Raw genomic sequence first — 23,502 nt, 5'->3', positions numbered from 1 at the left:
CTTAAACTATCCTGGATTTCTACCAAACTTAGACAAAAGCTTGTTTCTGATCATAAGATATTATTCAGAAGTAAATGTTGTAAAAAAAATTCACTTTTTCCGTATTTTACTTATAAATGGACTTAGTTTTTCTTCCAGTTAACATTACATACAGTCTGCAGTTAAAGTTTATAAAACATTTATTAGATTCATAAACTATCCTATATTTTTTTACCAAACTTGGAAGCTTCTTTCAATCAAAAGACAGTATGGAGAGGGAAATTTTTATTGATGTTTTTCCTCATTTTTGTTGAGTCTGCGATTAACAGCAAAAGTAGGCAAGACACTGGGTTCCGTGGAACCCTTACAAATTTTTTGTAAAATACAATTTTACAGCTGAAGAACATTTTTCCAGTTCAGAATCCTAAATTTGTTCACAACTTATTGCATTAATCACCTTATTCATTGTTTGATTTGTTCAATGTGACCACAAATACATCATCAACATCAGCACTTATTATGTCATAGATAAAAATAATTAAAAGGAGCAAAAAAGTTTTAAAACACAAAGGGATCCACATTAATTTCAGTAAAACAAAGACTAATATATAACAAAATAATATACAAAAGACAAATATGATCATGTATCAACTACAACAACTGAAGTACAGTCTCCTGAATTGGGATAGGCACATAAAGAATGTGGCAAGTTCAACACCTTTGTGAGCGTTCAACTCCCCCTTAACATAGGGCAGTTGGGTAACAACACAACTAAAGAACAAAAAATAAAAATCAGTTGGAAGATTTCATACTCAGTATCTATTCTTTAACGGAATTTGATGAGACTGTCATACAAGTGAGAGGTTTAGGGCTATAAAAACAAATTCAATCCACAATTTTCTACATTTCAAAATGCCTGTACCAAGTCAGGAGTATGACAGTTGTCCATTTGTTTGATGTATTTTATCATTTGATTTTGCCATTTGATTAGGGACTTTCCGTTTGAATTTTCGTCAGAGTTCAGTATTTTTGTGATTTTACTTTTTTTCCTAACTTCATATTGTTACATGAGACTATCTAAAAAATGGAAAACAACACGTTTAATAATTTATTGTGTCCGAATCATCAAAGCTTGTTATCTCAGATGTAACTAACAGGAGAATGTATTATTAAGGATCCTTTATTTTCATCAAATTCATTTGGACCCATAGGGTTAAGAATATGATCTTCCTTTCAGCAATAAAATTCATGATAATGCAGTGTTTTCAATTTGCTGTGCAGGATGTTTAAAAATTCAGCCATATCTAGTCTCAACTTAATGAGATGACTTGTGTTAATCATATACTCTGTATGTTAAAGAACCATTGCACAAGTCATTAAGGGAGGAGTCTGAGGGTGGCATTTTGCAGGAAAAGTGCAGCCCCTATCCAACATTCCCTCATTTTGCAGATGGAGTAAAAAAATTCATGTTTAAGCTCTTTGTTTTGATTTAGTCTCATCACTTGGCTTCTGATGTTGTTGTATTGTCAACGTAATCTAAAAAAAAATCTTTTTCTTTTTTAACCTAATGGTTCATTGAGATTGCACTGAGAACAAACAGCCTTTAAAAGGATAAGTAGCAATCCTTGTCAGTTAAAAAAGAATTGGAATACATTTTGACATTCTGTTTTAAATTTTTTGCATGAACCCCCTGAGGGGTTCATGCTTATATATTGGCGAGTTTTGGATGTGTCTATGGGCCTCTCGATATCTCTCGGCCGGAAGTCAGTATAAAATTATCGGAACGTCTCGAAAGTTTTCGGTCATTTATACATGTCTAAGCAGTATGTTATCTTAGGCTTTGATATGCTCCCTTGATGGCCCTTGACGACGCAATTATTGTTTTAAAACGACCACTGTACACTGTGTGTATCTGGGTCAATTATAACGTTGCCTCGATAACATGTAAACTAATTATGTTTGAAGATTTAACCACGGGATACTGACTGTGTATTTCATTATAGACTTACATGGAGAACATTCTGGTTAAAATATTAATATTAGATCGGAAACAGAAAGATAATATTCTTATCAGACGTATTTAATTCAATCGGAATGAAAGAAATATATACCAAATATATACTGTATTTATGTTTCTGAAGAAACTAGCAATGATTGAAATCAGAATATTTTTAGAGCTGCAGTTAAGGAATAAGTATTTTATATATATGACAATTAGATACTCTGCTTTGGTATTTTTAAATATTCATTTGTAAAGGAAACATAAAAATTAAATCTAAATAAATTCTTGCATCCTACAAAAAAAAATGTTTACAAACAATAATTATTATATTTCTACGTTTTAGTATTTAGGTTTGATTAGTAATAATTTTTATTTTTTTGTATTGTAATATATTCATAAAACGGAAAGTAAGATGAATTTATCAAATATATAGATTTTAAACTTGTGTGTTCTCAATTCATAAAGCATTATTTCAAATCCTTGCAGCTCACAACAACCGTAAAAATAATTTACAATATTCACAACAAAATTTAATTACAACCATAATGTTAATTATTTTATACTGTTTTGGATTTAGTAGTTTTTGCTTATATTTTGTATAGTAATAAATTCACATAGTGGAATGTAATAATTTAGAAATAGATTCATTCGCTAAATACAATGTCCATCCATAAATACTTGACGTTCGTGTTTATTGATATTATATATATATTCAAAAGAATTTGAAAAAGAAATAATAACAGGAACATTAGTTTATTATAAAATTTTGATTCAATTTTTGTTTGTTTGTTTAAATAGTTTAACCTTATAGCGTCTACATATTTTTTACTATGGTACGGTTTTGAAAATTGTATTCAATGTGTTGACCAACTATCCTACAGGTCTTGTTTCATTCACATTATCATGAGATCACATTTCAAAAGCACACTATCGTTTTTCGTTCTCAAAAATTCCGGATAAAATGTCAATTCGAATTTAACTATTATATTAAGATATGATGACGCAAATGCGTATTTTTTTCCTGAGTATCAGCGAGATGCTTTCTATTTACTATTTTGTGCGCTAAAATACTATACTATACTTGCATGCAAAACTATTAAATTCACTGGTGAAAGCTTATTTTCGTTTTTGTTATCTAAATTCAGGACACAGCAGAAAGAGATTTACATGTGACTTTCAAGCATGGTCATCATTACTAACGGTATTCTGACCTCGAGTTGTTTCTCTTTTGTTTCTTTTATGAGTCACTGTCCTATTATAAACTTTGACATTTTCGAAAAGCTATAAGGATTGTCTACCCAAGGAATTATAGATTCCTTAACTTTGCTATGTATTTAGCCTTTTAACTTTTTTCATTCGAGCGTCACTGATGCTTTTTTTGTAGACTTAACTCGTGTCTTGCGTACATCATTTTAATTCTGGTATCTTTTTATATCTACATACCTTTTTATATAAATTGGTTATTTTGAAAGTGTATACAGGTATTCATAAACTTCTGAATTAAAAAATTCTTCGGCAAAACTAAGTTTCCCTGTATAATGTTTGAATTGATTTAAGTAAAATCAGGAAAACCTTAAAATTTGAGATGTTTTATGAGACCAAAATATGTCTCTTCATAAGAGGTCCGAATCAATTGCACGCCACAGGTTTCACCCCATAAAACATCTACCATGAGTAAAGACAGCTTCAAATACGAGTTGGGTATAAAGGCATTCATGTAGGAAACAAAATATAAAGATATGATAGATAAAATAAATGCATCCAGAATTCCAGATTATATTGCAAACTGAGTGCATAAATTTATATTGCGATAGGTTTGTGTAATTTGCATAAGACATCCGGTTAGTAGAAATGAGAATTTGCCAAAGGGTTATAATTGGAAAAATTATGTACATTCCCAAGTAATAAATAGATTAGTCGAGCTTTAAAATGACTATTCAAATCGGCCCATTCAAATAGAAGCTGTAAATATATACTTTCAACTGGCTTCTTCTATTCACAGTCAATTATTTCAATACAAAAGCAAACACAAATTCAGCAACAATCTTTTGGTGACCCGGCAGTCAGCGGTCTTAGGTTCATGTATTGCTTTTCTTTTTTTAAAGAAAGCAACTTGTTTTGGCTTTCAGTAATTTTGTGATTTTACTTTTATATCAGTTTTAACAAGTAAATGGTACGATACCAATATGTTCATTGGGTGGAATAGTTAAGGTAAAGAATAGACAGTGTCAAGAATTAAACACAGGATATTATGAAAACTTTGTGGCATGAAATGTTCGATAAAATGGGTAGGAATTCAGATGATGCAGGTGACTGATATCACTATCTTCACTGTTTTTTTTCTGGTTTTATTAATAATAATTCCTAACTGGAAAATATAAATGGTCAAGGCAAAGTGATCTATATTTAAAGTAAATGACAGCTATATGAAACCTTTTCAATGTTAACAAAGTAGTCTAGCTAATGGGTCAATTTATATTATGTCTATTAGTATTATAATTTGGTTTTTGAAGGCTTTTTGTTACAACTTTAATGTACATACACACTATGTGATGCACTTATTTATTATTTTGAATTTGTATATTGCTCAGGACTTACAGCAGAGTTTTCAAAATTATCTATGTCTGAAATATCTGCTATTTTCTGCGGCGGCGTCAACAATGTATTAGTTTGTGATTAGGTCTAGTTTATGGTGAACTAATAGTGGTAGTTCAATCATATTTGATATGCAGTTGTATAAGCATTGGCACATCTCATTTCCATGGAGAATATTTGGCCTCAACCCCTTAGTCATGGTCTATTGACTTTGAAACTTATCTTAGTTTACATGTATTAGTTTGTGATTAGATCAGTTTAAGATAAACTGCTAATAACAGGCTATTATTTGAACTTGGAATTTTTTTCAATTATGGAATTTGCATAATTTCTTTTGCTTGAAATTTTTAATAAATTCCATGATTATTTTGTTCTCTAATGTTCTGTGCTGCTCACAACAATTTCTATTACAAAGAAGATATTACATTTTCAATAGAATGCACTGTGCCGCGCACAACACTATCTATACAAAAAACATTGTATGGAAAGTGTTATGAACCGCTCAAAACATTATAATACCAAATAAACATTGAATTTATTAAGAATTTCAAGCGCAAGATATAATGCAAATTCAATAATTAAAAAATAATTCCAAGTTCATAAATTAACCTGTTTAATGTTAAGTTAATGATATTTGGTATGCTAATTTATTGGCATTTGCAAGTATCATTTCCATGGAGATTATATAGCCTCACCCCCTCATCATGGTTCATTAACTTTGAAACTTTTACATAGTTTACAAGTTAATGTTTGTGTTTAGGTTTGGGAACGAATTATAATAAGTCAATGGTATTTGGTATGCAGTTGTATTAGCATTGGCACATCTCATTTACATGGAGATTGTTTAGCCATGTTACTCAGTCATGGTTCATTGACTTTGAATTTTTGCATAACTTGTGTAAGATGTTAAAGTATTGCTATTTTGATTTCAACATTTGCATAATCAAAATTACAAAAATGCAAGACATATCTCTGTGATAACAGTTTATTGAATAAATTAGATGGTTTCTTAGAAATATTTCACTGTATAAAGGCTGTAAGATTTCATAATGGTTTTCCAGGTTCAATCATTTACCGAGAACAATCTGTGTCCAACAGATCTTCAATACAATCCCATTTGGTCAATGAACCCATGCTATATTAATATTTGTCATTTTACATGACCTTGTGAAATAGGGAATTGACCTTGGAAAACTTTCTTCCTTTAGATGATTCAACTCAATGTTTAGATCAATATAGTTTATTTTTCAAATGTATATACACGTACCTCTGAACAGAATATACTTTTATTTGTTGTTGTTGGTTGCTATACATAATGGACTAATGTATTGAATCTTTGTGTGTATTGCATATAAGTGGAAGGATTTGCATTGGTTTAACATCTTTATCTTAGAATGGCAATTCAGAAAAAAGTGGTGAAATATATATGACCAGCATCCTTACATAAAGATATTTTGCCTGCTTAAAATCATAAGGTAACAACACTACAGTTGGATCTGTATACGAGTAAGCACAAATACATTTTCATAGCTGGAAATTTTGAGACAAAATATACTATTTGAATCATGCTATTGATACGAAACTACTTGCACTGATCATATGGTATCCTTGCCTTCTCTTGAACTGAAAGTCCATCAGCAGTGGTATTGACCCAGTGGTTGTATAAAATGTGTTGATATTATTATGTGCACAAAATATTTCTTTAATTGAACTTTCACCTGACTGAAAGAATAGTTTTGGATTTTGGATTTGATTTCTTTACAGTTCATATGAAGTTTTTCCAAATAATTATGTGCATACTTTAAAAAAGTCAAAGATGTCTAGCGGTTAAAACTATTTTTAACTTCAGCTGAGTCCAAATGAAGAGCATTAAAGCAATAATAGGTCTCCAGATAGTTTTTAATATTGAGCAAATCGCATACCTTATAGTCAGCTTTAAACGGCCCATCTATGAAAAAATGTCAAGCATTTCAAATGATAAAATAACAGCATTAATGACAAAGCAATAATGAAAGTCAAATATGACAGGCTGCAACCAAAGACAACAACTGAATAAGAGGCTCCTGACTTTGAACTAGCACATAAAGAATGTAATAGGGATGAATATGTGAATGAACATGTAACCCTCTCCTTAACCTTGGACAGTAATGTAAAACACAAACTTAAACATTCAGATGGAAATAACTTGACTCATCAGATAGGCACAAGCTCAAAAAGCCAGCAAAACATAAATACAGGAGACACAAATTTCCTTTCTTAGAGTATTTACAGTTACTGAAAGCTAATTCAAAGCCAACAGCAACAAAAAATGAATCATGTTCTCCAAGACTGAAAAGGTTCTTGGTGGCAAAAGTTATCACTATCCTGTAAACACTGAGGTTTTGAATAGAACCCTTCTGTTATGTTTGAATAAAAAAGCTGGAAGGTTAAATAAATAAGACGTTTATGAAAATTTGAATAAAATAATTTATAAAAAACTGACATATCTGGAAAAGGTTATAGAATTCACAATAAAATATTGTTCTTAATAAAATGTTTATTATTATTTTAGGCTCTACTGTATGATATATATTATTATTTTAAGCTTTACTGTATGATATATTATTATTATTATAGGTTGTACTGTATGACATGTCTGGAAACCAGGTGTTGAAGCTGAATGAATATGTTACAGAATATAATTCATATGGAGATGCAGGAGTACAGATTTCCTTGATGAATTCACAGAATAAAGCAGTAAGTTTATTATATTTCCTCAGAGGAAGAAGTAAAATCTACTCATATCATAAGACATAACCTTTTTTAAATTCAATTTAAAATGTTTCTATTCAATATATATACCGAAAGCTTTATTATTGTGAAGCCCAGGTGGTTGTGTAGTCTAGCGGGACGGCTACAGTGCAGACAACCACCTGGGCTTCACAATAATAAAGCTTTTGATGGCCGTGTGTTACCTGTCCTTGTCAGTTTTAATCTAGCGGCGTACTACAGTACATGATATATAAGATATATGGAGATGTTATTGTTACAGATCAGCTCAATTATCTAAAGTAAAGGATCCTACAAATTAATGCAAGATACAGTCACAGAAAATAATTATATTAATAAGTACGTCTGAGTCTGTGACAACTCTACAACAGATTTATCCATCGGATCGCCAGCAATGATGGTGATACATGGCTGTGTACATTATGTATTTACAACTCGTCTAAACATCAACCCAACAATGTTAGATCTGTAAATTTGATATATATATATATATACACACTTTTATGTTTGGGAAATAGGGTGGGGTATAGTAAATACCATCTCTGTATGTTAAACGGCCCATCAGACTCAGTGCACTAATCACTAATCACTACTCTTGCTTAAAATCTTGGTGGATAAGGATGAAACTTTACATGTTTGAAGGACACTGACTTAGTATGTGTATAAGCACACTCATTCTTGAGATAATTGAACTTGCATACTTTAACACTGCAATATATGATAATAGACACAGTGATATCCTTTTAAGTGTTCACTTACAGTTCTATTGTACCATTACTTTTTCACTTGTACTGTTATTTTCTTTTAATAACTTTCTTGTAGCCTCTGCTGCAAGGAATATCAAGTTTGATTAGCCTTTCAATAAATATACATGTTTTCATCATATCGCTAACCAATATCTACCAATTGGTGTACATGTCCATAATCAAGACAAATACCAAAGAATTATGTCATGAATGTTTTGACATTTTGACAAATGGATACAACCTACTGTCCTTAATGTCAAAAACAGACTGACCATAGTTATAACATATTTTGAATACTATTGCACAGATTTCAAATTCAGAAGTTTACTTCACAGCTATCATTTTATTTTCCTTTGTGCAACAAAGGTAAAGTTATTGAAGACTTGGTATTCTAACATTAGTTACATGTATCATATTAGCAGCTATCAGATTTTATAACAAAATCCTGCAGCAGTATATTTGCAGAAGGCAAATGTCTGTCATGTATGTTTTGTACAATGTAATAGCATATTTGTTGTTTTTTTTAAATTTCAGCAAAACATAATATATGATAATTGATATGTATGTAAGGGGAATTTCTGTATTCATTTATTTTTTTTGGCAGAAGAAATACAAAATACAAAAAGCAATAAAATGGACCATTTTGACTGTTGAAAACTGAATTTCAATTTGTTTGCTTTTATATTAGTGTTCGAGAAATTCAGATTTCATATGTTCAAAAAGGTCCATTTGAGAATTATAAAAGAAAAATACATTTACAGTACTTGTTTAATATTATTAACTTATCAGAGACAAGATCCTCTTCTAAGAGAAGTATTTGAGTTCTAAGGAGTCAATAAAATAGGGTAATTGCACTTAAGGAAGTATTATCTGGAGCAAAATGTCACATTTCAATAGCTTGTTGTAGTGCAATATGAGAAACTGTAAGAGAAAATATTTCTATATATCTGTGCAATTATCCTTTAATTACATAAAAAACAAATATTGTTATACAATACCATACAAATACAATGCATAGTATAGCATAATTTGCTTTGTTCAATACTTTCATACATCTCTGAACAACTAGCATTGTATATTTTCTTCTCCCATGTATTTGTATCTGCTAGTAACAAGTTATTATATCACAACCCTTTAAATTCTATGGGCATTAAGGGTAAAGTATTTTTCAGCCTACAATATTTAAACATTGATTTATTCTTGGTTTTTGTTCAAAGAATGACTGAAAATGACTGCTGAATAATATATAATGCTTTCAAATTGAAGGTAATATACATGCTATTCATATGTTAACTTTAGTTCTGCTCAGTTATCTTACAAAATGGTAAGAGTGAATCTGTTTAAAAGAAGATCTTTTTTAATGCCCCACCTACTATAGTAGAGGTGCATTATGTTTTCTGGTCTGTGGGTCCGTTTGTCCATTTGTCCGTCAGTACGTCCGCTTCAGGTTAAAGTTTTTGGTCAAGGTAGTTTTTGATGAAGTTGAAAGCACATCAACTTGAAACTTAGTACACATGTTCCCTATGATATTATCTTTCTAATTTTGATTCCAAATTAAATTCAAATGTTCAATGAAATGTAAATGTTCTCTTGGCTCATATGTATATTTTGACAAAACCATGACATATATCTATGTAAATACAATGTTTCCTTAATCCATGAAAATTGATACCCACAAAAGGAAAAAAAAACAAATTCGCAGAATGTAAAATCTCCCCTAATCATTTTAGCTCAATAAAATAAAATTGAGAAAGGAAATAGGGAATGTGTCAAAGTGACAACAACCCGACCATAAAGCAGACAACAGCCGAAAGCCACCAATGGGTCTTCAATGTAGGAGAAACTCCCGTACCCGTAGGCGTCCTTCAGATGGCCCCTTAAAAATATGTATACCAGTACAGTGATAATGGACTTCATACTAAAGTAATTATACACAAGAACCTAAAATTAAAAATCATATAATATACTTTATAAGTTGACTAGTAGTTTACCCTTAAACGTCACAAAATATGCCACTAACAGAAACCAGGATATTAGGATAATGAACTATTTCTATTCTGTTACTGCTTACTACATAGACATCCAGACTTTAAGTTTAATCTATTAAAGGTGAGTTAAGTCTAATCAAAAATTAAATCTATTCTTCGTAAAAAAATGTTGGCTTCTCTTCAAAAATCCAAAATTTGACATCTCCCTGAAAAAAATTAAAAGAGATTTTGTAGTAGAACCATTTTTTTCAAACCATTTATTTGTTAATTTATCTTGATTGTTGTAATTCAATAATGCAAAAACTCATACAAAAAATATTTTAGTCTTTCAAAATGATTTATGATCTGAATAACTAACAAGAATTGTCAAGTATCTCAGGTTCTCTGTATATTTAATTTTGGGAGACAAATTTCTTTTTTTTCAATTTTATCTATTGGTCCCCACAAAAATAATTAGTAAACTTTATTAGAACATTTTTATTTTGGTAATTTCTGCTGTTTCTCAAGGTGAAATCATAAAATATGTAGAAGGGAATATTTTTTAGTAAAATACTGACACTTTTGAAAATTTTTGAACAGTTTGAACCTAACCTTATCTGTATTATCTTAAGGCGTTTTGCTTTCAAAGTGACGACCCTACCAACCAACTAACCCCTTTAAACTTCCAGAGCACCTGAGATCATCCAATGATTTTGTTGACATGATTTTGCTGCTCAGTCTTAGTGCTTCTTATGTCGTGTTATCTGTACTGTTAGTCTTTTGATCATTATTTTTTGCCATTGCATTGTCAGTTTTTGTTGTCTTATTAGTTTTTGGTCAAGTTTTTGGTCCAATCAACTTGAAACTTAGTACACATGTTCCCTATGATATGATCTTTCTAATGTTAATTCCAAATTAAAGTTTTGACCCAAATTTCACGGTCTAGTGAACATAGAAAATGATAGTGCAACGTTCAGGATAAAGTTTTGGTTTAAGTTTTTGGGCAAGGTAGTTTTTGATGAAGTTGAAGTCACATCAACATGAAACTTAGTACACATGTTCCCTATGATATGATCTTTCTTATTTTAATTCCAAATTAAGTTTTGATCCCAATTTTACGGTCCACTGAACATGGAAAAATGGTAATGTGAGTGGGGCATCCGTGTACTATGGACACATTCTTGTTATACTAATTTTCTGTTATCTGTCATATGGAAAGAGACATTGTGATAAGTTTACATTGTCAAGGAATCATCATCTGGTTTTGGAATTATTTCTTATTGTTTCAGTAAAACTAGAAATATTTGTTTTGGTTTAAATTGAATATTCAAAAACAAGATATTTAGTCATTATAACGTGATAAAGAAAATAGAATTCAATGAGAAAAAGATGTTATCATGAGATAATGAACATGCTGTTTGTAAATTATATATTTCATTTTACTGATCAAATAAGTTTTGTAAATCCGATAAAGAATTAATAATAAAACTGAGGCATACAATGTAGTCATTAATTTTTAGATATTACCAGCTTTCAAATGAATTTTTCAACAATGAAAACTGTCTGTTAGGAGTATATATTTTTTGTGAGATCTGTCAAATCAAAAGAAAATCTTTGAAAAAATGAATTGTACGATTTCTTATTAAGTTTGACTTGAGCTTCTTTAGATATTAATAATTTGATCATGTAGCACACTTCTACGTTTTTTCTTTGAAAATAGTAGATAACGAAGACGTCCTTATCTTTTGTATGTACCTTTTGACTACAATATAAGTCAGTTAAAATGAAAAAGGTCAACAAAAAGTGAATTGTTGTTTTAAAGCAAATGGAAATTACCAAAGGCAACATTTTATGTTGGTAATAATGGGAAAACATCTTATAAAAGAAACTTCAGGTTTTAGTACTTTGTCGTAGGTGTGATGTGCTAGACATATTATTATTTTGCACTTGTATTGTTTAAAGTTATGCAGAATTGATGGTATTAGAACAAGTCTTAGCTTAGTGCTAACAATAATATTCCCTATAGCAATCCAGAATTGTCATTTATATTCAAAAGTGTCTTGACATTTACTATTTTTTTTTAGGACAGCTGACTGTCAAAGTTTCAGTTTGAATTGGATTTTTACGTTTATGCAATGATTGCTGTAAAGTTAATAAGCTGCATAAATAGAATTAAATGATCCTCCCCAAGTTCAAATTGAATTGATTTGAGCAAAATGTAATAATATGAGAACAGTTTCAGTATAAGAAAAAACCATTGAGACAATAACAGCAACCAAAGATATGACAAAGATATTATAAAACTTTGATCACAAACATTTGACCAGACGGTTAACACATACCAATTATTTTCATTTGCGGACTAATACTTCACTGTCAAATATAGAAACACAAAGTATGATACATTGACAAGAAAAATAGTTAATAGTAATATGTTATTGTTGTAGAAATGCTTTTCCAAAAAACAAAATAACCAGACCAGATAGTTATAGTATTTTTAGACGAGAAGTTAATGAAAAATATGCTATTCTTTACACAACGGTTTTCATTTAATTTAGTTTCCATTATTCAAATTGACTATTTCTTAAAAATGAAACTAAAGACATTATGCGACAGACATTATAAATCGAATACAGAAGTTCGATTGAGAAAATGAAGTTGAATCCCGAATCAAATGTCTCTCTGAGCTTGTAGAGTTTTATTAATAGCTGTACATATATAGCACAGAAATATAATGGTCAGTTAAGCTTGCAGCGAAGGGAAAACTTATTACTGGACATTATTTTGTTTCTTTGTTTGTCTTCGAAGTAACCGAATAGTTAAAGTTTTAACAGATGTACTTTGTTTTGCATGCAGACGTATATATGAGTGTTGTAAATTATTTTTGTTATACGTACGTTAGAAATAAGGTTAAATATTTGCTGTTTCAGTTCATACTGTTTGTAATATTGAAGTATGATACATAAAATTAAGAATGGAAATGGGAAATGTGTCAAAGAGACAACAACCCGACAATATAACAAACAACAGCAGAAGGTCACCAATAGGTCTTCAATGCAGCGCGAAATTCCCCAACCAGGACGCGTACAGTCTATTGAAATGATGCCAACAGCAGATGTAAACTATTTGCTCCACAGCCAGTTACCACAGTTCTGAAGTTTATATTCCCTTTCCTCAGTTACACAACGTTAAGAAAGAGACTAAAATAGAATATGTTTATCCCACAAAATATAATATTCAATAATTCATTGTCACCCTTCAATTTAAGTAATGTGAAGGCTATAAAAATGTACTTGGTGCATTACCAATTGTAATTTTATTAGTTAATGCTCAAAAGTATATATGTTTCGAAAACATTGAATATCTTATGCTGTGTTATAAAAGGGTTTCTTAGAATTCATAAAAGTCACAGATTTGTCATACAGCTTCAGTTATTGTAAATAATACTTGTTTATTGGACGCCAATAGACAAAATAATCAGTGTGAGCTGTTGTTGTTAGTTGGATTCTGATTTATTGTCTTGCCTGTGACAGAAGTGGCAGAATCTTATATTAAAAAGGAGAAAGTACATGACACCTGACAAAAAAATAATAATACTATATCAACCAACATTATCAATGGAAAACAAATGTTATAAATCTGACTTGGAACAGTCATCTCCGAAGTAAATAGTAGTGTTAAACCTGTTTCATATAGCTAACTAAACCCTCCAACAATTGTTTTCTACGACCAGGTATAGATTGCATAAATAGCTTTGCGTTGATCTATAGTTGTCAAATGAAGTCTCTTGTGGAGGGTTGTCTCATTGGCAATCATTTCACATCTCTTATAATATTTCAGATTGTTTTTTAATTATATGTTTTTTAATGCCCCTTAACTACGTTCCGTTTTTGCATTTCCACTGTTTCATGCTTAACTGGTAAGTCTTATGGGGAACAGAGGGTGTGTTTTGCGTAAAAAAATTTGAGTCTTGTAACTAAATGCGTGTTAAAAATGCCTCTTAGTCTGAAGTTTTCGTCTGGCCATTGTCCAGTTTTGATTTTTATAATTCAATGAACACTTTAAAAAATATCTTATTTACAAACTATTTTCCCGCGCCGTTGTTATTATGAGTAACAAAAAAAATCTGTATATAGAATATGTCTTCATTGCAAGGTATACATATTTGTCAGATAAGGTTTTTCTGGCTTTGACTTCAATTGCTTGGTTCATTTGTCAACATCAAGTTTTCGTATTGATATCTGTTCTTCTCATAACATAATAGGTTAATTAAATTGATCAGAAAGAATGATTATAAAGATTACATCTGATAGGGTCCACTAGACCTTGACATTATTGTTATAAAAAAAGAGATCTGGTATGATTGCCAATGAGACAACTGTCCTCAAAAGACCAAAATGACACAGACATTAACAACTATAGGTCACCGTACGGCCTTCAACAATGAGCAAAGCCCATACCGCATAGTCAGCTGTAAAAGGCCCCGATAAGACAATGTAAAACGATTCAAACGAGAAAACTAACAGCCTTATTTATATAAAAATGCATAGTTCATTTGTTGACATTACTTGTTTATGACTAGGTCTGTAATAAAATTAAGAATGGAAATGGGAAATGTGCCAAAGAGAAAACAACCCGACCATAGATCAGACAACAGCAGAAGGTCACCAATAAGTCTTCAATGCAACGAGAAATTCTCGCACCCGGAGGCGTCCTTCAGCTGGCCCCTTAAACAAATATATAGTGGTTCAGTGATGATGAACGCCATACTAAACTCCAAATTGTACACAAGAGACTAAAAGTTAAAATAATACAAGACTAACAAAGGCAAGAGGCTCCTGACTTGGAACAGGCGCAATCACACGGCGGGGTTAAACATGTTTGTGAGATCTCAACCCTCTCCCTATACCTCTAGCCAATGCAGAAAAGTAAATGAAACTCTCCACCATAGAATAAAAGATATGGTATGACTGCCAATGAGACAACTCTCCACCATAGACCAAAAGATTTGGTATGACTGCAAATGAGACAACTCTCCACCATATACCAAAAGATTTGGTATGACTGCCAATGAGACAACTCTCCACCATAGACCAAAAGATTTGGTATGACTGCCAATGAGACAACTCTCCACCATAAACCAAAAGATTTGGTATGACGGCAAATGAGACAACTCTCCACCATAGACCAAAAGATTTGGTATGACTGCCAATGAGACAACTCTCCACCATAGAATAAAAGATATGGTACGGCTGCCAATGAGACAACTCTCCACCATAGACCAAAAGCTATGGTATGACTGCCAATGAGACAACTCTCCACCATAGACCAAAAGATATGGTATGACTGCCAATGAGACAACTCTCCACCATAGACCAAAAGATTTGGTATGACTGCCAATGAGACAACTCTCCACCATAGAATAAAAGATATGGTATGACTGCCAATCAGACAACTCTCCACCATAGACCAAAAGATTTGGTATGACTGCCACTGAGAAAACTCTCCACCATAGACCAAAAGATTTGGTATGACTGCCAATGAGACAACTCTCCACCATAGACCAAAAGATATGGTATGACTGCCAATGAGACAACTCTCCACCATAAACCAAAAGATATGGTATGACTGCCAATGAGACAACTCTCCACCATAGACCAAAAGACATGGTATGACTGCCAATGAGACAACTCTCCACCATAAACCAAAAGATATGGTATGACTGCCAATGAGACAACTCTCCACCATAAACCAAAAGATATGGTATGACTGCCAATGAGACAACTCTCCACCATAGACCAAAAGACCTAAAAGTTAATACATGTCAGTCTGATCTTAACATCTTGACCATCGATAATGGAAAGTTTCTGTTATACATGTAGAACGACCTCTATCTGAGGTACTTTCACTAGAATCTAGTCGGACATGGCTTATCTGACCTTCACATCTTGACCATCGATGATATGAAGTTTCTGTTATACATGTAGAACGACCTCTATCCGAGGTACTTTCATTGTAGAATCTAATAATAACCGATAAAGCTGTCGAGGCATTTCAGCGTAAGCATTTCGTTGCTGACTTTTGATTAACGTTATCAAGTTTTCAAAGATAGTTACCATCATTACAGAAGCTATGTCTACCCTTCCGGAGTACCTGAGATCACCCCTAGTTTTTTGGTGGGGTTCGTGTTGTTTATTCTTTAGTTTCCTATGTTGTGTCATGTGTGCTGTTGTTTGTTTGTCTTTTTTCATTTTTGCCATGTCGTTGTCAGTTTGTTTTAGATTTATGAGTTTGACTGTCCCTTTGGTATCTTTCGCCCCTCTTTTCTAGTGTATAGGAACCATATTTGCCAAGACTTTGAACAAAAGTGCAAACTGCAAAGATGAAATGCATACAATTTGTAGCTTTGTAGTGTGACTTCCTGGTATTTTTCAGAATGTTTGCCCACTGCATTCCTTTATTGGTAAAAGAATCAATAAATAATAAGTGCATGCTGATCATCATCCCACTGAAGGAAATACTTTCAATAGGTAGAAGTAGGAGCATGATTGATGAGATATATAAAATCATTTAGAAATGTCTCCTTACTTATTTAGATAAATAGACTGAAGTCAGCAAAGATTAATATAAGTCAATATCTGATGTTTGATTTCACATGCACGGCTTCTGTCTTCACCTGGAAGGTAAAAAGCTATAAAATCAAAGCTTTGAACAATTTGCTGTGTAAGAAAAAGATTGTTTATTTTATTCTTTATATGGAATTATGTTGCACAATTGCCAGAAAGCTGATACGAGTCTTGAAAAACCTAAATTAAAAAAATATTACAATTAATTAGAAAAAAGGCAAACATTTTAAATTGTAGAGATATTGTTATACGTTAACATAAATCTAAAGTTAGTAAATACTTTTGCATGGAAAGATGTTTGTTCATGTTTTTTTTTCCACATCCCATTTTATTTTATGGAGGTTTATACGAATAAATGAATAGATGTACTTCGGGTTTTGTGTCATAAATATGCTATCCTAACTACATAAATCATACATCATTTATGTAAAAGAAAAAAGTTGGGCTTTTGGATAATTTTTTTAATACATTTTGTAAGATTCAGTGCCGTTGTTTTTCTCCAATAGTTTATGTGTGTTCATTGGTTTTGGTTTGTGAGCCGGACTTGTTTTTACTTAATCAAAGTATGACTATTAACCAGTGGTACACTACTGTTGCTTGTATGTACTTAAACTGCTGCCTATCCAGTTTGTTTATTTAAACCGATACCAGTTGATGCAACGGTAATCACAAATAAAATAACAAACTTGTAAATGAAACAAGGAAAACATCGAAAATCCTTCATGTTTCCTAAAACAAATACATTTCTGTTACTGCAGTTTTCCTATTGTTTTTATTATGTCAATGTTTAGATTTTATCACTATGTATCGTGTTCAAAGAGTCCGACTACGATCTCAATATCTTTGTTCTTTGGGGAGTTTGTGTTGGTTATTAATTATTAATAAAACAGAACGCGTATTTAGATCATTCTTAATTCATGAATTGATATTTGATTGATGCAATAGACTTTTAGTTTCTTTAATCAAATATTTGTTATATTGCAGAACTTTCTTACTGCACCAAACGTATTTTTTTTAAACAATCATTGTTGACCTTCATACCGTTAATAATTTTGATAGATGATATTATTGTTTTTTCCTAAAGGAATGTGACAATTGACTCATCCATGGGCATTGCTATATTTTTCATAGAATCTTGTTTATTTCTTATGTCATATATACTGTCCCAACACTTTTTCTGTGTTATATTTAGCTATTGTATTAGGTCCTTTTTGGTCATACAGTTCTTAAAGTTAAACTATAGAATTTTACCATATCAAACGGGAAAACCAACTGTCTAATTTATATAAAAAACGAGAAACGAGAAACACTTATGAACCACATCTTGTTTTCGACAAATAAGTTGGGATATCCATGTTGTATCTTGCGCCTCCTCTTTAAAAAATAAATGTTTGTATGGTTCTCAACTTTACTAAAGAACATGTTAAGGACATTGACCGTGTTGGAATTTATCTGTATTATTAAAAAAAAAGTATCAAACTGTGACTTAAATGTCTGTAATGTTAATTTTAGTATCCAATAAACCAGGAAGATGTTGTGGCTTCCTGTTGATTTTAATGTCATTAGTAAGGGTTTTAAAGGAAATGAGAATTGGAAACAAGATAACAGTGGAACTAAAGAACACTTCTTCTTTGTTATTCTTGATTAAACTGATGTGCAAGATAAATTGTTAATGGTGATAAAACTTAAATTTCTATTCTATTTCCTTATATGGTAGTTTAATTTAAGTAGAAAAAAAACATGTGGAATTTAATCGTATTGTGTCATGTTTAACACCATTTTCCATTGAAATTAATTAAGTAAAAATCCATCAAATATACCAGTCGTATATTTAGTACTTAGGGAGCGTTAGTTGTGCATTAAACTCTTCATTGCTGCTTGCATCTACCCTTATTCATAGGAAGCATCAGTCAACATTAGTTGTTATCCATTCGTTTGATTTGTTTGAGCTTTTGATTTTGCCATTTGATTAGGGGTTTCCGTATTGAATTTTTCTCGGAGTTCAGTATTTTTGTGATTTTACTTTTTGCATCAAATTGCAGCCATATAAGCCAATATATGCATGCTTATGGAATCTTGTTATTTCTGAATGCCACTCTTTCTCGCTGATGAATTAGACACAATAAATATTATGTTTGCATTAGACGTAGCTTTTTGAAAATTATTCGAAACACTTACACTGACTTACACTGACTGTCCCGCTGCATCTTTTTGTAATTTTGACTTTCAATACTCATCAACTTCTTTATTGATGCGCATTACCTCCAGTTTTGTTTCGAGTTCAAATTATACGATTTGTGTCTTCAATCATAAGCCTTGAATTTTTGGTAAAATTGAGGGTCATTTACAGCAATGAATACATACTCAGGTTATCTTCGTTTTTTAATAGTATAGAAAGTGCCCACAGAAAAATGTAAGAAATGTGTCTTTTTATTTCTTTGATAATGTATGTAATCATTGCAGAAGTTGCATCTGAATTTTAAGTATTACTGTTGAGATAATTATAACAATGTTCTTTTAATGTACACAAAATATTTCAAAGAAATAACTTATCACTTGAATGTGTCCAGTAGTTAGTAGAAGTCATCCTGAAATAAAATTGAAATACACACTGCGCTGCTATCCGGTGCGAATTAATCAAATAACACTAGATGATCTTTATCTATCCGAACCACGTACTTGTGAAAATAATCAGAAACTTTATATGCTAATATATCGATGGGTACCTACACTATACACAGCTACTTTTGCATATGTACTATTTCTGTACTAAAAAATGCAGTACTGGAAATTTACTTTTAATATTTAGTACTATTTCTTTACTTTAAAACTATTGTAATATTTAGGTACTTGTATTTTACAGTACTTGATTTGTACTAGATATTTTGGTACAGAATATTCCATGTTTGAAAATCATAACTTTAAGAGATTTAAAATAGAAAAACTTTCAAAATGCTGAATATGTAACGTTAGTAACCAAAATGTAGATTTTGGCTTATAACTCTGAAACCGAAGCATTTAGAGCAAATCTGACATGGGGGTTAATTTGTTTTTCAAATCAAGATCTAGCTGCCCTGAAATTTTCAGACAAATTGGACAATCGGTTTTTGGGTTACTGTCCCTGAATTGGCAATTTTAAGGAAATTTTGCAGTTTTTGGTTAATATCTTGAATATTATTATAGATAGAGATAACTTGTAAACAGCAATAATGATCAGCAAAGTAAGATCTACAAACAAGTCAACATGACCAAAATGGTCAGTTGATTTCTTAAGGAGTTATTGCCCTTTATAGTCATTTTTACCAATTTTTCGTACATTTTTGTAATCTTTTACAAAAATCTTCACCTCTGATACTACTGGGCCAAATTTAACCATACTTGGCCACAATCATCATTGAGGTATCTAGTTCAAAAATAGTGTGGCGTAACACGGCCAACCAACCAAGATGGCCACCATGGCTAAAAATAGAACATAGGGGGTAAAATGTAGATTTTGGCTTATAACTCTGAAACCGAAGCATTTATAGCAAATCTGACAGAGGTTAAATTGTTCAAAAAGTTAAGATCTATCTGACCTGAAATTTTCAGACGAATCAGACAACCGGTTGTTGGGTTGCTGCCCCTGAATTGTTAATTTTTAAAGAAATTTTGCCGTTTTTGGTTATTATCTTGAATATTATTGTAGATAGAGATAAACTGTAAACAGCAATAATGTTCAGCAAAGTAAGATCTACAAATAAATCAACATGACAAAAACGGTCAGTTGACCCCTTAAGGAGTTACAGCCCTCTACAGTCAATTTTTAACAATTTTCATAAATTTTGTAAATTTTTGTAAATTCTTAAAATATTTTCCTCTGTAACTAATGGGCCAAGTTCATTAAAGATGAAGATAATTGTAAGTAGCAAGAATGTTCAGTAAAGTAAGATCTACAAACACATCACCATCACCAAAACACAATTTTGTCATTAATCCATCTGTGTCTTTTGTTGAATATGCACATAGACCAAGGTGAGCGACACAGGCTCTTAAGAGCCTCTAGTTCTATAATAAGATCGTTTTTAATGAAAAACGAGCCCGTCAGTTAAAAATAAGTTGTAGTAAAATATTTTTTGAAATTTTGAAATATTTGATAAGGATTCATATTATGAAAAAAAATCCTTCGTCAATATAGAGAGTGGTCAGTTTCTTACTTTAGAAAAAAAAAAAGAGATTAATGACGGAAAGTACAGAATCCTGTTGACACCATTATGTAAACTCAGACATTCAATAAGTTTATCAAGTATAGGAATTGATATTTCATGACCAGAAGTACTTTAAATACTACACTTTCATCTGTATCAATTTATACCATTACAGTCATCATTAGCTACAAAAGAACATTTTGTTGAAGACTATAACTTGTCATAATATTATCACACAGAAAAAAATGAAACTGATCTAGAAATGGGTCACTTTTATAATGAAGACATTTAAAAGAAAAAAATACGGTACATGCATGACATTTGTTTTTAAAGCAATTGCTTTTATGCCGTCGCGTATGGCCATCTTTGTGACCCAGATCAGAGACTCCGCCCAGATCAAGCCATAGTATTTTGTTAAACAGGCTCCTGGTCAGTCATTCTTTAACACCTATGTATGTTTTCTAATGCAATACATAGCTTGAAACTTTAAAAAAAAGTTAGTGGATTTAAGAAGTTTCAGAATATGTTCTTGTAGATGTATTTTTGTATTTAAAGGGTCAACCGTTTGACTATCAAATAACATAGAAGTCCGAGTGAAAAAAAAGTACATTTTTATAAATGCGATTCCGTTTTCCGCCGTTCGTACGATGTTTCAACAAAATATGGATTCATTTCAGTTGTTGATTTAGTATTGAAAATTTAACTGAATTATCTCCTAATAAATACGGTTTTTTATGTTTAATTTTTGTTTCTTTAAGAGGTCAGGTGCTCTTTTCATTCATAAAATTATCGTTCATTCATACATTTATCGTAAAATCAAAATCACTACACAGGTTAATGCGTAGTGTCAAATTATTACCTGTAATCTAAAAATAGACAAACTTTATTTGCGCAAATAATTTAGCGGAACGAAACCCTTGTTGAAAACACATAACAATAAGTTCGTTTTCCTTTTCTGTCAAAACTCCGTAATATTTATCGATCACCTTACTAATGAAATGGACCCGTCCAAACGTAGTAGATGCCAAGTCGGTCCAGATGAAGAGATATTTACAATTTGAAATTTTCTAGTTTAATAATACATAGATTGAAAAAAAGTACGTCTTTTTAAATATCATGATCAAAACTGGGTTTGCATAACAAATGTCAGATGAAACCATTATCCTCGTCTTTTCAGTGAACAAGTCTACTACGTTTGTTGACACTCGACAGTCCACCGTGTTAGCAATTTTATTTCACATGTTTTCGAAATATTGAAGATCATTTTTCGCAATGTTTCCTGAAAATTGATAAATATCAAAGCAACGTAGAGCTGTTTGTTCTTGTTCGTATAATAAAATTGAGAATGGAAATGGGGAATTTGTCAAAGAGACAACAACCCGACCATAGAAAAACATACAACAGCAGAATTAAGGTCACCAACAGGTCTTCAATGCAGCGAAAAATTCCCGCACCCGGAGGCGTCCTTCAGCTGGCCCCTATACAATATATATACTAGTTCAGTGATAACGATTTAATGTCATGTTTGTCTGTGATGACCCCCCTTTTCGGGATTGCATGAGAATTGTAGTTATCTCGTACCCACATGCACTTGTTTCTATCCATAGGAAGGTCGACTATCCATATAAAACTATTTATATGGATAATCGACCTTCCTATGGATAGAAACAAGTGCCTGTGCTCGTACCGCATCAGAAGGACACATATCAACTGAGCAATAATGTTTGGAACTTAGTTTTAAAAATGATGACAAAGTAACATTATGAAAATATTTTTATTAAGCTGAAATATACATTTATTCTTTACATGTTTATGTCTTGTAAGATATTTTATTTCTTTCCCGTTTTTTAACATTTGCGTCTGGAAAGTTGAAATGATTTAACTTAATCATTTGTGTTAATGGTTAAATATAAATTAATAATGAAAATTGTTAAAATTAAATCAATAAAGGAAATTATTGCCAAGGAAGTTACAAACACTACCAGGGGATAATCCATGATGATTTCTTTTTGAGTTATATGTTTCAGCACATGTATATTTGACCCCAACTTTAGCCTGATAAACGTGTTGTCTCCTTGTGAAATATAAAACATATTAAAAATGACTTTCTGCTAAAGTCTTTTATTTATATAAAGTTAAAACCTTCTTACTTTTAACTAGACAACACTCATGTCAGGTTTAATTCTTGTATATATGTGGATGAAAAATAAAAGTCCCCAAACATTAACATGGCAGCAATTGCTTTTACAGCCTTTAAGGCTTTGATTATCTTTAAGAATTTCTGTTAATTGCTATAGTAATTGTTTATTAACAGATACTTGCTTATAATAAGAACGTTGCTAAAATAATTATTTTCCTAATTGGCTAATTTACGATTTGGAACGTAACACAAGTGTAATTATCAATAGTGAATGTAAAACAAAGATCCTCGTTATTAAATGATGTTAATTATTGACTCATGTATTTATCAGACATCTTTTAATAAGTTCACTATCAAGAATTAATGGGAAAGCAGGAATAATAATACTTTTAGACAGAAATAGCAGCATTTGAAATGTGTTTTAGCAATACAGATTATTTTTGTAATATACTAAAAAGTTTGGAAAACGGAGAAAAAAGAAAATCACAAAACTA

General features: G+C 31.3%; 1 protein-coding gene across 4 annotated transcripts in view; it reads left to right on the top strand.

Moving 5' to 3' along the window:
• The window catches only part of LOC143078722 (CD109 antigen-like), a 356,264-nt gene that overhangs the window by 68,714 nt on the left and 264,048 nt on the right, over positions 1–23,502 (top strand). For all 4 annotated transcript variants that reach the window (XM_076253652.1, XM_076253654.1, XM_076253653.1 and 1 more), the window contains exon 15: positions 7,193–7,312. In XM_076253652.1, the coding sequence (XP_076109767.1) occupies positions 7,193–7,312 (120 nt within the window). The remainder of the gene's footprint in view (positions 1–7,192; positions 7,313–23,502) is intronic.

This window comes from Mytilus galloprovincialis, chromosome 6, assembly GCF_965363235.1.
Source record: "Mytilus galloprovincialis chromosome 6, xbMytGall1.hap1.1, whole genome shotgun sequence".
Taxonomy (NCBI): Eukaryota; Metazoa; Mollusca; class Bivalvia; order Mytilida; family Mytilidae; genus Mytilus; species Mytilus galloprovincialis.
Note: the sequence above shows the minus strand (reverse complement) of the source record. Positions and strands in the feature narration are given on the sequence as shown.